Source organism: Otolemur garnettii, unplaced genomic scaffold (genome assembly GCF_000181295.1).
Source record: "Otolemur garnettii isolate 467f Iridium unplaced genomic scaffold, OtoGar3 scaffold00356, whole genome shotgun sequence".
Lineage (NCBI taxonomy): Eukaryota > Metazoa > Chordata > Mammalia > Primates > Galagidae > Otolemur > Otolemur garnettii.
This window is the reverse complement of record NW_003852751.1, coordinates 173,914-189,937: the sequence shown is the minus strand read 5'-3', so window position 1 is coordinate 189,937 and position 16,024 is coordinate 173,914. Positions and strand designations below refer to the sequence as shown.

Here is a 16,024-nt window from a genome sequence, read left to right as displayed (position 1 = left end):
ACTGAACCTTTTAAAAACATGACACATAAAACATTACCATGACTATCAATCCATGAGAAAAGCTTAAATTGTGCTCCAAAGAGGCACAAGTTGGCTGACTGGGTACACAAACTCTGACCAGATATCTGCTGCATACAAGAATCCTATATATTTCTCTTTCTTTCTTTCTTTCTTTTCTTTTCTTTCTTTCTTTCTTTCTTTTTTTTTTTTTTTTAGAGACAGAATCTCACTTTATCACTGTGTAACAGCTCACAGCAACCTCCAACTCCTGGGCTTAGGCGATTCTCTTGCCTCAGCCTCTTGAGTAGGGACTACAGGTGCCTGCCATACAGGTGCCTGCCACAATACCCAGCTATTTTTTTGTTGCAGTTTGGCCAGGACCTGTTTGAACCCACCACTCTTGGCATATGGAGCCTGTGTCATATCCACTGAGTCACAGGTGCCACCCAGAAGAATCTTATGTTAAAAGATAAAACTAGACTCAGGATAAAGGGATGGACGTGTACAATACAGGCAAATGGAAATCAGAAAAAACAAAACAAACAAACAGGAGTTGCGATTTTATTTGCAGGTACAATTGGCTTTAAACCAACAAAGATAAAGGAATATAAGGATGGTCACTACATATTTGTTAAAGGAAACACCCAGCATGAAGGGACTTTGATGATTAACATTTATCCACCCTACTGAAATGCTCCTCAATTTATAAAGCAAATCCTAATGGATATGAATAATTTGATTTTTTCCTGCACTATAATAGTTGGAGATTTTAACACCCCATTGGCAGTTTTGGATAGATCCTCCAAGAAGTAACTAAATAAAGAAATATTAGACTTAAACCTGACCCTAAGACAAATGGACCTCTAGAGAACATTTCATCCTAATAAAAACTGAATATGCATTCTTGTCATCAGGTCATGGATCATCCTCCAAAATTGATCTTATCTTTGGACACAAGTCTAACCTCAGCAAATTTAAAAGAATAGAAATTATTCCTTGTATCTTCTTGGATCACTATGGAATAAAAGTTGAACTCAACAGCAACAGTAATCTTCATACTCTACTAAGTGTAGAGTATAAATGTCTTAACACAATAATTAAGAAAGTACAGGGAAGGCTATGTTAACCAGTTTGATGTAAATATTTAAAATTGTATATAAAAGTAGCACATTGTACCACATAAATGCATTAATATACATAACTATAATTTAATAAAAAACGGAAAAAAAAGAATGTTCACACTCAAATGAAATCATGGAAACTAAATAATCTTAAGCTGAAGGATAGCTGGTCAAAGATTAGATTAAGAAGCAAATGACCAAATTTAGACAGTAGAAATAGAAATACTTCAAAATCATTCTACTTAGTTTGGATACCCTTGATAGTAAAATTAGAAAAAATATATTATTATAAAGGGGAAATTACAGACATGTTACACTGATGAATAAGGATGCAATATAATAAACAACATTTTGACATGTTGAATTAAAAATTGATGTTTAAGTAATATATGTTGATCAAAATTAAATCCAGTTTGTGTGAGAATTAGTCATTATTATTATTATTTTGCCCACACCCCCTTACTGCTTCTTTGTCTGGTCTCCCCTTCCCCCATGCCCCACCCTGTCATTAATTGTCTTCATATCAAAGTTGAATACATAAGATTCTTACTTCTCCATTCCTGTGATGTTTCACTAAGAATAATGTGTTCCACCTCCAGTATTTCTATTTCTACTATCTATAAGACTTGGAGTGATCTGCTTTTTTTTTTTTTTGTTTTTTTGTTTTTTTAGAAATTACTTTTTACTTTTATTTATATATATTAGTCATCTATTTTTTTTAGACTTTGGTAAAAACATCATAAGGAAAATGTTTGCTATTTGTATTTTGTCTTGTGTATTCTGAAACAAACAAGTAGTAAATGATTATGTATTCAAAAAAATTGCACACCTCTTGTTAAAGCTATATTGATAGGTACTTTCTATTTTGGTTGCTGATACAATGCTATCTTTTTCTAATATTATTTTGTAATTCTCTTTTACATAGGAATATAATTGATTTTGTATAGTTATTTTGAAGTTAGCTACATTGCTGAATTTTTCTATTGTTTTTTGTAACTTGCAAGTAACTTGGTAACTCAGAAGTAATGAAATTTATATATTTTTTTGTTTGTTTGTTTTACAAACCATTGGGAATGTTAAGTTATCCTAATTGTATTAGCTAGGATCTTCAACTTTACTAGGAGTGGTGGTAATGAGTACACTTATCTCATAATTGATTTTTAGATAATGCTTTTGTTTCCTCATAAAATTGATATATTTGTCCCAATGTTATCTTCAATGATTATGTCAATATTTTGCCTACAGTTGATGTTCTGTAAATATTCATGGAATAAAGGAGCCTGAAATAAAAAAAAAAAAGAAGTAAATCAACAAATTTTTGGAACAGAATGATAATGAAGACACATATTCTCAAAACCTGTCCATTTTATTCACTCCCTCACTTAATTGTTTTCAAAATGTTTGATGTGTCAGAGTGTCTGTAGGCTTTGTCTGTATATCAACAATATGGTGCAGTATCAATGTATACTAGATACTTGGTAAACATTTACATGGAAAATTAGTTTTCAATTCTGTCTGAAAGTTCAGAAACTTGAATGCATAGGAACTTGCTCAATTTTATGCTGGTCACATTTTTCTAGTCAGCAGAATGCCAAACAAGTTCACAAAACTACTAGGCACAGACATGTAATAGATCTCTGTAAGTAGCAGCTTGATATAACTCTATAGTCCAGATAAATTTCATGAGTAGTTTCTTCAATTCTGCTTACTTGACTCAGATTCTTCACCCATCTCTTTGATCCTATACCAAGGACTGTTATGTGCTTGTCATCTTAGACATTTGGACATAAGCATTGTGGAGCCATACATTAATCACTTAGGGACAAAGAAGAGTGCCTCATAACAGGTGAAATTCCAGGATATCAGCTATTTCTTATATGAAGAGATGAACCCTGTTCATTGTTTTAATGTCACTCTAATTTCCCCAGACAACTTTATGGTAAAATGCCAATTCTGTTTAGGCATCTTGGATTGCAGAAGGACATAGTGAACTTGTGAGCCATTATGTTGTGACAGCAGTGAAATAAACATCTATCAACAGAAGTTCAAAGTGAGTATACAATATGGCAGAATCAGGGATGCTGTATTTTTATACTCTCCCGAAGACCTGTTAAAACATCATATCACATTCTCAATGAATGACACCCGAAGAGTCATTTCTAAGTCTGTTTGATAAGGACCCAAAGGACCTAGAGACATCAATGTAGGCAAAATTGTAAAGATATTTCTCCAAGATTTCTTTTCTGTACTTATTCAATCAAAAACCAAAGTAGGTATTTCTGTGAGGGAAACTTGTAAATGTATTTAAAGGTTAATACCAGATAGTAAGATAGGAAAATTATCCCGAGAATATGCTGAAATTCTAAGGTAACCACTAAAATAAAAAAATTCAAACTGCATAGCTGTCATGCCTATATAGTAGGAAAATGGCAAATCAAAATAAGGTAAGAAGGGAGGAAAAAAAACATAAAATGGGTAGAGGAAATAGAAAGTTAATAGTAAGATGACATGCTACCCACAAATATCAATAATTTCTCAATTTTAAATTTACTAAATGATCTACTTAATATGTGCCATTTATTTTGAATAATATGCTTTTTCTTTAAAATGTGGTGGACAGGAGAGACGAAGTAAGATGGATGACTGGAGCCAGCTTTCAATAGAAGTTCCTGTCCAGAGGGAGGGACAATGGGCAGAATGAACCCAATAAAGCTGAAGGTTGGGAGTTGAGCTGAGAGTGAAGATTGATAAGTGCACACCATCCCTGTTGAGGTAAGGTATGACTCCAAGGAAGCAAACTTTGGGTACAAAATCCATCCCAAGGAGGATGAGAGTTTGTTTCCTCTCCCAAGAGAGTGGCTCACTGTGTGATCTTTACAAGTGAGCAACGAACAAAAGACCTCTTGTTTCACCCCCTGGCAAAGTTGCTAAAGGCCAGGACTCCTTCTCTAGAGAGAACATCCTGTTAGCCTGGGCATTATATTGCCTGGCATAAAAGTTGAGCAAATACTTACTCTGCCACTCTGAACTTCCAGTCTACACTTCCCTCCCTTGCCTGGTGGTCTGGAAGCCTACCTGCTGAAGAGACTAGAGTATCTGGTGGTTCCTTGCTGAGGGTGGGCATTGCATGGGCCCCAGAGGCACAGCTGTGCTGAAACTGTGACTCAAGTAGGGGTAGAGAGAGATGAAGAGGGGAGAGTGACTGGCATGGCACCATGAAAGTGCATATCAGTGGTGGGTGGAGGTGCAGGAACCTGCATGGCAGCACCTGCCATGCATCAGCAGTGATAAGGGTGATCTCTCACCAGGGTCAAATTTTGGACAGATACCTCCTCAATTCTGTGGATCACTAGAGAGAGCTTAGGCCTTGCCCTGTTGGGTAGTAAAGGAGGAGTGTGGCTGGAGCAGAGGTGCAGTCTCTGAGGGAGAAAAACATACACCGCAACATTAACCCCCAGCTTGGAACAGAGTTGGGTGGAACACTCTCCAGTTTCCAATGAGCACAAGAGGGAGTCAGGCTTCAGCTCCCCCTGCCTGCTGGTGGCAGAGTGTGGTGGCCTGGCTGAGGAGGAATTGATGCCTCTTTGATTACAGCAGGTGAAAATCCCTAGAGCATTTGCTCATTTGGAGGGAACTGTGCCACAGCTTTGTGGTGTTACCAGTGACTGGGTGTGGTGAAGGTGCAAGGTGGGGAATGAGGCACAACCTTCCTTGACTAATGACTAACTCTTTTGCTGGGCAGGCCTTTCTGACTTCCATGGAGCCCTGGAGTGAGTCACACTTGGGCTGCCAGGGCTCCCTGCTGTCTAGTTGCTGGAGACCTTTTGAACTCTCCCACTTCATCTGCAATTGTGCTGCCTGGGAAAATTGGTTTGGAACTCTTGACCTGGGCCAGCCACCTAGGGACCCTCTAAGGTTGAGCCCTGGTTGTGGTGTAGTGGGAGGGACTGATTTTTTATCACATGTGATTTTTTTTTCACATTAAAAGGAAGTGCTGAGAACAGGACAGTCTCCTGGCAAGCCTAGAGATGTTTTGTGACTTAGGGACAAGCCCCCAAGTAACTCAGTGTTCCAGAATGAGATAAGATCAGTCACACTTTAGTAAGTAGGTGTGAAACATTGATGCTTGGTGCTTCTTTGTGGAGGTTGTGGAGAAAGAATACATGAGGAAAGAGCACGTGGGGAAAAGTATGTGGCAATCCTTACACATGCAGCCCTCGTATGTCATTATTTTAACTCTCCACAACTGTTGTGTATCACCTTAATAAATAGCTGTTGCGGAGGGGTCTAGTGGCTCTCCTGCACCTCTGGTTAGGCCACCTCTTTAAAGCTAGCACTTCAATCTGCATCCTGCCTGGTTCTTTTGTGCAGCACTGGGAGGTGTAGCACACTGGTGGTGACACACATAAATAAAATAAAAAACAAAGACCATATGATTCTATCAATTGATGCAGAAAAAGCTTTAAATAATTTCCAGCATCCTTTCATGATCAGAACACTTATGAAAATAAGCTGAGATGTGTCATTTCTTAAACTGATAGAGCTATCTACAGCAAGCCCACAACCAATATCATATTGAATGGAACAAAATTGAAAACATTTCCACTCATATCAGGAATGAGGCAATGATGCCCACTGTCTCCACTGCTACTCATCATAGTAATAGAAGTCTTAGCCATCACAATCAGGCAAGAGAAGGTGATCAAGGGTATCCAAATGGAGTCAGAGGAGATCAAACTCTCACTCTTTGCAGATGATATGATTTTATACCTGGAAAACCCCAGGGACTCAACTAAAAAACTCTCAGAAGTGATCAAAGACTACAGCAGCATCTCAGGATACAAAATCAGGACTTACACATCAGTAGCTTTTATATATGCCAACAATAGTCAAGCTGGAAAAATAGTCAAGGACTCTATTCCTTTCACAGTACTGCCAAAGAAGATGAAATATTTGGGAATTTACCTAATAAAGGATGTGGATGATCTCTATAAAGAAAATTATGAAATTCTGGGAAAAGATATAGGTGAATATGTTAACAAATGGAAAAACATACCACGTTCATGACTGGGAAGAATCAACATTGTTAAAATGTCCACACTACACAAAGAAATAAACAAATTTAATGCAATCCCTATTAAAGTGCTTTGTCATACTTTAAAGAGCTGTAAAAAATAGTACTTTGTTTTATTTGGAATCAGATAAAACCTTGAATAGCCAAGACATTACTCAGAAGTAAAAACAAATCAGGAGGAATCACACTACCAGACTTAAGACTATACTGTAAATGTATAGTGATCAAAAAAGCATTGTATTGGCACAAGAATAGACAGGCAGATTTATGGAACAGAATAGAGAACCAAAAGATGAACCCAGACACTTATCATCATTTGATCTTTGATAAGCCTATCAAAAAACATTCATTGGGGGTAAAGACTCCCTATTTAACAAATGGTGCTCAGTGAACTGGCTAGCGACTTGTAGAAAACTGAAACTGGATCCACACCTTTCACCCTTAACAAAAACTGATTCTCACTAGAAAAAAGATTTAAACTTAAGACATCAAACTATAAAGATACTTGGAGAGCGTGCAGGAAAAACAGTTGAAGAAATTGGCCTGGGAGAATACTGTATGAGTTAGATACCCCCAGCAACTGAAGCAACACCAAAAAATATATTACTGGGTTCTGACCAAACTAAAAAGCTTCTGCATAGCCAAGAACACAGAAAATAGTGTGAGAAGACAGCCCCTAGAATGAGAGAAATTTGCAGGTTACATTTCTGACAAACAACTGATAACTAAAATCCACAGAGTACTCAAACTAATCAATAAGAAAAGAACAAATACCCCTATTTCCATCTGGGCAAGCAGACAGCCCCTAGAATGGGAGAAGATATTTGCAGATTAAATTTCTGAATGTAATATAACAGGTTCAATCCTGCAATTCCTCTAAGTAGGTATATATCCAAAAGACAGGTGCATGGCCTACAAACACATGAAAAAAAGCTTATCATTTTTAATCATTGGAGAAATGCAAATGAAAATCATCTAACTCCAGTAAGATTAGCCCACATCACAAAATCCAGAAACTATAGATGTTGGCTTGGATGTGGAGAAAAGGGAACACTTCTGCATTGCTGGTGGGAATGAAGCCTAGTGCATTCCTTTTTAATGAAGTTTGGAGAACACTCAAGGAACTAAAAGTAGACCTGCCATTCAATCCTGCAATTCCTTTACTAGGTATATATCCAGAAGACCAAAAACCATTTTACAGCAAAGATATTTGCACCAGAATGTTTATTGCTGCCCAATTCATAATTGTCAAGACATGGAAACAGCTCAGTGCCCATTGACCCATGAATGGATTAACAAACTGTTGTATACGTATACCATGTTTACGTGGATGCAACTGGAACATATCCTACTTAGTGAAGTATCTCAAGAATGGAAGAATATGTATTCAATGTACTCAGTACTATTATGAAACCAATATATAATCAGCCACACAATTCTGATAATACTTTCACTAATTTTCTCCTATATTTCTATCAATTTTTGTTGTTATATTCTAAGGCTATTTAGTTATATAAATACATGTTAAAATCTTTCAAATTGAGAAGATTATTGCTTTGGCGTTTCCACTCTCCATCCCTCCCATCATGATAACATGGTCTAAAAATATGATTCTGGGTTCTTAGATGTATTTTTTCCTCATTATTCTATTTGGAATTTTTTTCTTACATATAAACAAACTTTTAAATATAGTTGATAATTAATACTTCTGATGTAATTTAATTGCATCTCCTGTTCACCTTACCACATGATTACTTCTATGAAATGCCTTTCTAACAAGGATCACTATGGCCAAGTTTTTAAAACTTACATACTAGAAAAAAAATGTAAATTGTTTCTCCACATTTGAAAACTATTTGAAAGTTCTTTTCAGTCAAAACTTTAATAATATTAACACACTAATTTCATGCCTCTGGTATGGCTATCAATGTTGATCTGATCTAATCTGTGTACCTATCTATTCTGATAGGCTTCTCTTGAGCACTTAGCTGCCTGACAGGAGTACATTAACTACATGAACCCATCCTTTCCCCACTTTGATTTTCCTTATCTCTTACTGTCTTCCCCATTCATTGCCTCTCTATACTACATCTTGTGCTCTCAGTTGCTCTGTGCGAGATGCACCTTTTTCTTCCTGTCCTTTTCCTGTGTATGATTTTAGAATTTTCTCCTTGCTGTAATTTTAAGTGTCAGGTGTGTTTTATTTGACTTTTTTCTGTTCAATGCTCAGTTTTTAGATTCTAGAGTCTTTCAATCTAAGGCCATTCTCTTAATTTTTAAATTTGTTTTTCCATTATTCTTTTAAATATTTTCTCCTATTTTGATTTTTCCCTTCTTTTGGAAATATTGTTTTCTAAATATTGGCAGTTATATTTCCAAATAATTTAATTTTATTTTTGTATTTTTTTAAAAAATCTTTTCCCATTTCTTTTTGTGAGAGTTCATCAATCTGATATTCCAAATTATTAATTCATTGAACAAGTGTATTCACTTTACTGTTTCTTTAATTTATTGTGACTTTATTTTTTGGTTACTTGGCTCTTTTTAAAGATTATTTGTTATTGTTCTTAAGCTAATGACTTCCCTTAATTTTGCATAAAAGACAAATGATTTCAAAGAAAATTTATAAATATGCTTTTATCATTTCTTACTGGAAAACTATACTTAATGTGGGGATGTTTCTGTATGGTAGAACACTTAATATAATGTGGACTAGGACTTGCAAAGGAAAGAGTACCCATGAACCCCAAGAAATCAAACTATTTCTGCTTTTAATAGAGAAAGAATTTTAAAAGGAACAATTAAATAAACGAAGGCTAGAAGCTGCAGCATTACAGCATATTGCTAAAGCATAGCAATAATAGCTTGGGATATTAGAAAAGATTTGTTGGAAGTCTGCATTTCATTAGGGATAGTATGAGGTATTTTAGATTCAATATCTGGGCTGTAATGGTGTAGCCAACCACTAAATTTAGAAAGTCACAGTATTTGTGGTATTTTTTGCAAATGTGCCCTTTGCCTGAGTCCAGCTCAACTGTTTGGATGTATGCAAAGAAATGGGAAGAAATTTGTTTGCTATCAATAACCTGAGTGTGTTTATAGTTGTTTCTTTTTCTCACTGTAAGAGAAAATTAATTCAAAGAGCCATGGCCCAAGTAAAAGATAATAAACAAAATCTCACCAGGCACCATCCTAACCGGAGGTGAAAATTCAGCAGCCTTTCCAACATTATGTTGATCCGGTGTCAATTCTGATAGGCTTCTCTTGAGCACTTAGCTGCCTGACAGCAGTACATTAACTACTTGCACCCATCCTTTCCCCACTCTGATTTTCCTTCTCTTACTGTCTTCCCCATTCTTTGCCTCTCTATACCACATCTCGTGCTCTCAGTTGCTCTGCGCGAGCTGCGCCTTTACTTGCCTCAACGCCTCAACCGCTGTTACTCAGGCTGGGCTCTAAGACAGCGGAGCCATGTTCCTTCTTCTGGCGCTTTTCACTGAACTTGGCTGGCTGTACGCAGGCGGCGGTAAGACCAGAGACTTTGCTTCGTCTTCCACTCGAAGCTTCTGAGGGGAATTGTTTGTACTTTCTGGCCTAGATTTTACCTTGGCTACAGGCTCTCCCCAACCACTGTTTCCTGGCCCTTTGTTTCAAGGTCTGGGACTAAATAAGTGGATCGGCAGCCTCAGGAAGGGCAGAAAATCTTTTCATGTCTTTGGAATCGTTTCCTCATCTGTAAAATGAACACAAATGAAATACGTGGATTTTTTTCCACATACAAAATCCTTCTATCCTAGGAATAATTGTATCACCCATAAAGAAGCTATTAATCATCTCCCAATTTAGCAAATACTATCCTCTACCTGCTCCACTGAAAATTGCACATCAATTTGGTATCTAACAGTCCATATTCTTTACTACAAATGATCTCACTTTATTGATTTTTGTGTGTTTTTCTCATTTCCATGCCTCTTTATAACACTGTAAGCTGATATTCAGTGTTAACTTATTCAAGCAATTGAAGTGTCCTTTAAATTCTGTGTGTGTGAAGAGGAGAGAGAGAGAGAGAAAGAGATAGATAGATACAGGAAGAGAGAGAAGTTGAGAATGAGGCAAAAACTTGAGATTTTGATAAGCAGTCAGAAATTTATAGATTAGAAAGACTGAAAAGGATGAGAGGTGTAGAATATTTTTAAAATGACTGCTAACGTAGAGAGCCAATGCAGAATTAGAAATGAATAATGTAAGATCACAGGATCAAAATAATGTTGCTTGTTTTTACTTTCAGAATTTCATGAAACTTTTCTGCAGACTACAGTTCCTGAGAAGATTTCATCATTAGACACAAAAAGAGATTCAGAAAATAATGTAATTGGCATATAATATTTTTTTATCTTAGATTTTGTTTAGTTGTCTTTAATGTCAATACTCAAGACTGAAAGTGCTGAACGTGGTGGCAGGAACACACTTCTTGAAGGAAAAGCCGACAGCTCAGAACAGGTTCACAGCAGGCAGAGTTTTCGTGGGAATGAATGTGTTGAGACTCTGTGTGTGTTTCTGTTTATGATGAAGGATTTTAGGGTTAGGGCTTTTTAGGGCCAATTGTTTTTCTTTTATTTTATTCAATTTTCTTTTTTTTAAATTTCAGATTAATATGAGGGTAACAATTCGGTTACAGTTTGTGTTTCTTAGGTACAGTCCCTGTTATAGTTGCATCCCACTCCCAGGAGGTGTGCTATATACCCTTAAATTGTGCAGGGACAAATTTTAAGGACGGGGTTTTCCAAATTCAAATTCTGGGGGGTAGGCAATAACAGGGATTTCCCCAAGATCAGGGTTAGAGTCAGACAAGTGAGGTGAATCATGTTACTACAGGGTCAGATTCTTTCTTTTGAAATTTTTTCATCATGATGTTTGTGGGGGTCCATTCATTTTGATTTTAAAAAATATTGCATTAAACTATATATCTTGATTCCTCAATTTTCTGATACCCTAGTCCTAGCCCCAGTGATCCCCCCAGCTATTTGGCTTAGAATTTCATTAAGTCAAGTGAGCACCTGCATGGTGATGATCCTCAGTTTATATGGGAATTACTGCATTGATTTAACAGTCAGAACTGGATATTAGTGGCTGTTCCTTCTCCAATAATTCCCTTAGAAAATCTACTCTTCAGATGGATCCTTCTAGCACAGGATAATCTAATGCTAGTCAAAATTATAATTCTGCAAGTTTATTTTATTTCCTTATAGTGGTTACAAAAGCTTTTCTCCTTGTTTGACATACAAAAACACTGTTCATGAAGGTTTTCCTTACCCCATTTGATCTTTGGTCACCTTTTTTTCCTCTAGTAGGTGAGTTTTATTTGCCACTTGTACACCCTGCAACTTTGAACATCCAGCCCTGATGGCCTCCTAAGTGAATTACTATTTAGGATGTGTTGGATGAGCTGTACTTCAACTTCCTTTTCTAATTCGTTTCATCTTTGTTTAATTCATTTTTCCTGAGATTTATAATAAAACAAACCCTCCCTCTTCATTATTTATGGACAGATAATATTTTTTACTTGTCCCACTTGTCCAATTGCTAGGATTTTAAAAAAGGCAATTAATATGGAAATTTTGTGTATTTCTCTTAACTCTACCAATTAAAAAAGTTACCTTTTAATACCTTTAATAATACCAAAAATTATTATTCATATGGAATGTGATTGTGTTTGAATATGTTTGTTATAATATGAAGTAAGACAAGAAAAAGAAAGAGTGCCTAAGGACTTATAAATCTCTAGGATTTAGGAAATACAAATACAGAACACTTAGTTAAATGTAATTTATTTCTAATTGCCTATGCATGTATACAAAAAGGAAAACAGAAATATTGCAAGGCTATTGTTATGCTAAAATTGTCTGTTTCTCACCTGAAATAAACTTTAAGTACCTAAATTAGGTACTTCTCTATCCAATTGTATTTTCCAAATACACGTTCAATGTATTTTCCCAACTTTGAGGAACACTGTATTAGGAACATTGTTCCTAATTAGAAAATTAGGAACATTGTATTTTCCTGATGATTTGACTTTTCTGTTTTGCAGAATTTGCTTATAAAACTTTTTGCAGTTACACTCTATGTTCCATTTATATTGTACCATAATTTCCACAGTGGTTCCATCCAGTGTGCTGCTTTTTGTTTACTGAACATTTCTTAGTGACAAAACATACTGGACATTAGTATTGTGAGATGGTATGTGGAACAGGTACTGATAAAAAGTAAACAACTCTTTTGGGGGCTGGGCACAAATATAAGTGAGTCCTTATTTAACAAAAGCAATCAATGTAACCTGGTTCTGTGTACCCTCAATGATTCCCCAATGATAAAAAAAAAAAAAAAGTAAACAACTCTGAGGATTACTCCGCTTAAATTGCTTTTCCTTTCTGTGGAATTATGTTGCACAATTAACTTTTATAAAAGCATTGTCATAAATTTATATTACTTTATCTCTAACACTACACATGATTATTCCACATTTTCCCATGCTGGAAAAGTATTCAGTGACAGGCAGACAAAACAACTGAATTCTTCAAAGGAATAAATTTATTTAAAACAGTCATAGCAAGTGTTAACCACTTGAAGTTGGAATTTTTCTGTTCATGAGTAATATTATTCCCTTTAAAACACAGTTGACACTCAAAGAGATACATTTCTTTTGCCAATTACTTTTTCAACACTTTTACATTTTTAATAGATTTTATTTTAAAGAGTATTTTTAGGTTTAAGGCAAAATTGAGCAGAAGGTAATGTTGAGTATTTTTCCTTTTATTAAGTCATATACACGTAGATCAGGAATATATCTGTGCATTTGTGGGGTAAAATGTGTTTTTTTTTTTTTTCAATTTGTAGTGCTTCCATCAAACTAATTAATATAGCTTTCACCTCATTTACTTCATTATTGTGTTCAGACATTTATGTTCTATACTTGATATATTTGACTTGTACCCTTGCAATGTGTTCCATAGGTGTGGTGGTTGCACCATTTACTTTCCCTTCCCTCCTCCCCTCCCCCCTCCCATTCCCTTCCACTTCTCTCTTTCATCCTGGGCTATAGTTGTTTTGAGAGTTCTTTGTATATTTTGGATCATGGTACTTTATTGGCTATGTCTTTTGCAAATAGTTTCTTAAATTTGTGGCATATCTTATTGAGAGTATCTTTTGCAGAGCAGAAAATTTTAGTTTTGGTGAAGTCCAGATTCTCTATTCTTTCTTCCATAAATAATGCCTTTGATCTTATGTTTAAAAAGTCATTACCAAACACAATATCTAAATTTTCTTCCATCTTATTGTCAAGGGGTTTTATAATTTTGCATTTTACATTTAGGTATGTGACCCATTTTGAGTTACTTTTGTGAAGAATGTAAGGTTTGTGTCTAGAGGAAAATTTTTTGGATATCCAATTCTAGCAACATTTATATGTGTTTGTGTCTTTGTCAAAGATTAGTTGACTATATCTATGTGTATTTATTTCTGGGCTCTTTATTCTATTCCATTGATACGTTTGTTTATTATTTTTTTTTACTGTTTGGGATTCTTTGAGGTTGCAAAGAATTAAGTTACACTGATTGCATTTGTTAGGTCAAGTCCCTCTTATAATTGTGTTCTGCCCACAAGAGGTGTGCCATACGATGTGACCCCCAACCCCATCTCTCCTCCTCTTTCCCTGCTCCCTCATTCCCCTGCCCTCCACCATATATTAGATCATCTGCTGCCTTCATATTAGAATTGAGTACATTGAATATTTGCTAAATACCATATTCTTTTGATTATTGTTGATTAATAGTAAGTCTTGCATTTGGGTGGTGTCATTCATTCAACATTTACCTTCTACTTCCATATTGTTTTGGCTATTTTGACTGTTCATATGAAGTTTAGAATCTTCATATGATTCTTTAGGGTCTTCTGACTGTTCATATGAAGCTTAGAATCAATTTGTATCCACAAAATACCTTGCTGGTATTTTTATTGGAATGGCTCTGATCTATAGATGAATGTGGGATGAACTTATATTTTGAGCACTTATTCTCCCTAACTTTAAAAATGGAATATATATTTTAATTTTTCTTGATTACTTGTATTATAGTTTTATAGTTTTCCTCATACATATTTTGTTAGATTTATACCTAAGTATTTCACTTTTACAGGTAAGACTATGAATGGTCTTGTGTTTTTAATTTTAAATTCTACCTACTTATTTTTGGTATATAGGAAAGCAGTTGACTTTTGCATTTTAAACTTGTATTCTGCAAACTTGATATAATTGATTATTTGTACCAGGAGGCTATCTTTAATGATTCTTCCAGATTTTCATCATGTAATCTGTAAAAAAGGACAATTTTATTTATTTGCTCCTAACCTTTATCAATTTTATTTGCTTTTCTTGTTTTAATACATTAACTAGGGCTTTCAATCTGAAATTGAAAAGTTGTGGAGGTAGGAGACAGACTTGCCTTGTTCTTTGCTTAGTGGTGAAGTCTAAAGTTTCTCAACATTAAGTATGTTAGATGGGAAGACCTTATCTCCAAATATGTTCACATTCTGAGGTACTGAAGGTTAGTATTTTACCTTGTGAATTTTTTTGTGGGGGACAGAGATCACAATTCTTCTAATGTAAGTTGGATGCTGTGTCTGAATAGTCATAGAGGCTCTGGATAATATTGTGTCTTTTGAAAGTTTTTCCTTCTGTTGGACATTTTTAAAATTTTTATTTTAGTTTTCTTTTTTTTGTTGTTGTAACTTTGCAAGATACATGTATTTTGATTTTATTGGTACTTTCATACTCCCCTTTAATTTTCAACTTACTTGTTTAATAACAAGGGCTTTTTAGGGGGGCACAATTTATTTATTTATATATTTTCTTTTTTAATTATCTTTTTTTCTTTATTAAGTCATAACTATGTACATTGATGCATTGTTAGGGTACAATGTACTGATTTGATATACAATGGGAAATGCTTACATTGAACTGATTAACACAACCATCACCTTATTTATTTGTTGTGGTAAGAAATTTATACTCTATTCTTTATAGTTTTGAAATGCACCATTGCATTATGCACATTAGGTGAGGTAGTACAAAATACCCTCTCTCCTCCCAGCCTCCCCCTCACCTCCCTTCACCCACCTCTTCCCTATTTCTTTATGGACTATAGTTATGTTTTACCATTCAAATGAAAGTGTAGGTGGTTATATAATGACTTCATAGTAGTATTGAGTACAATGGATACCTCCCCCCAATTCTTTACTAAGATAGAGATACTTTACTAAGAAGAATGTGTTCCAGCTCCATCCAGGTAAACATAAAAGATGAAGTCTCCATCATTTTTATGGCTGCATAGTATTCCATGGTATACATATACCACAATTTGTTAATCCACTCACGGTTTGATGGGCACTTGGGCTGTTTCCATGACTTGGCAATTATGAATTGGGCTGCAATAAGCATTCTGGTGCAAACGTCTTTGCTGTAAAATCATTTTTGATCCTGTGTATATAGCTAGTAAAGGAATTGCAGGATTGAGCAGCAGGTCCACATTTAGTTCCTTTAATATTCTCCGAACTTCTTTCTGGAATTCTTTTTTTTTTTTATTGAATAGTAACTGTGTACATTAATGTACTACTGGGGTACAGTGTGGGGTTTTCATAAACAATGCAAAACACTTCCATCAAACTGGTTAACATAGCCTTCACGTAATTTTCTTAGAATTGTGTTAAAACATTCATATTCTACTCATAGAAAGATTCACTTGTACCCTTGTAAGATGAACCACAGAAGTGAACCCTC

At 35.3% G+C, this 16,024-nt stretch overlaps 1 protein-coding gene across 1 annotated transcript in view; it reads left to right on the top strand.

Annotated features, from left to right (window-relative positions):
- Positions 1–9,666: 9,666 nt before the first annotated feature.
- Positions 9,667–16,024, top strand: part of LOC100961411 (disintegrin and metalloproteinase domain-containing protein 5-like) — a 149,769-nt gene continuing 143,411 nt past the window's right edge. Inside the window, exons 1-2 of the mRNA XM_003803603.1 lie at positions 9,667–9,721; positions 10,484–10,563. Coding sequence (XP_003803651.1) covers positions 9,667–9,721; positions 10,484–10,563 — 135 coding nt within the window. The remainder of the gene's footprint in view (positions 9,722–10,483; positions 10,564–16,024) is intronic.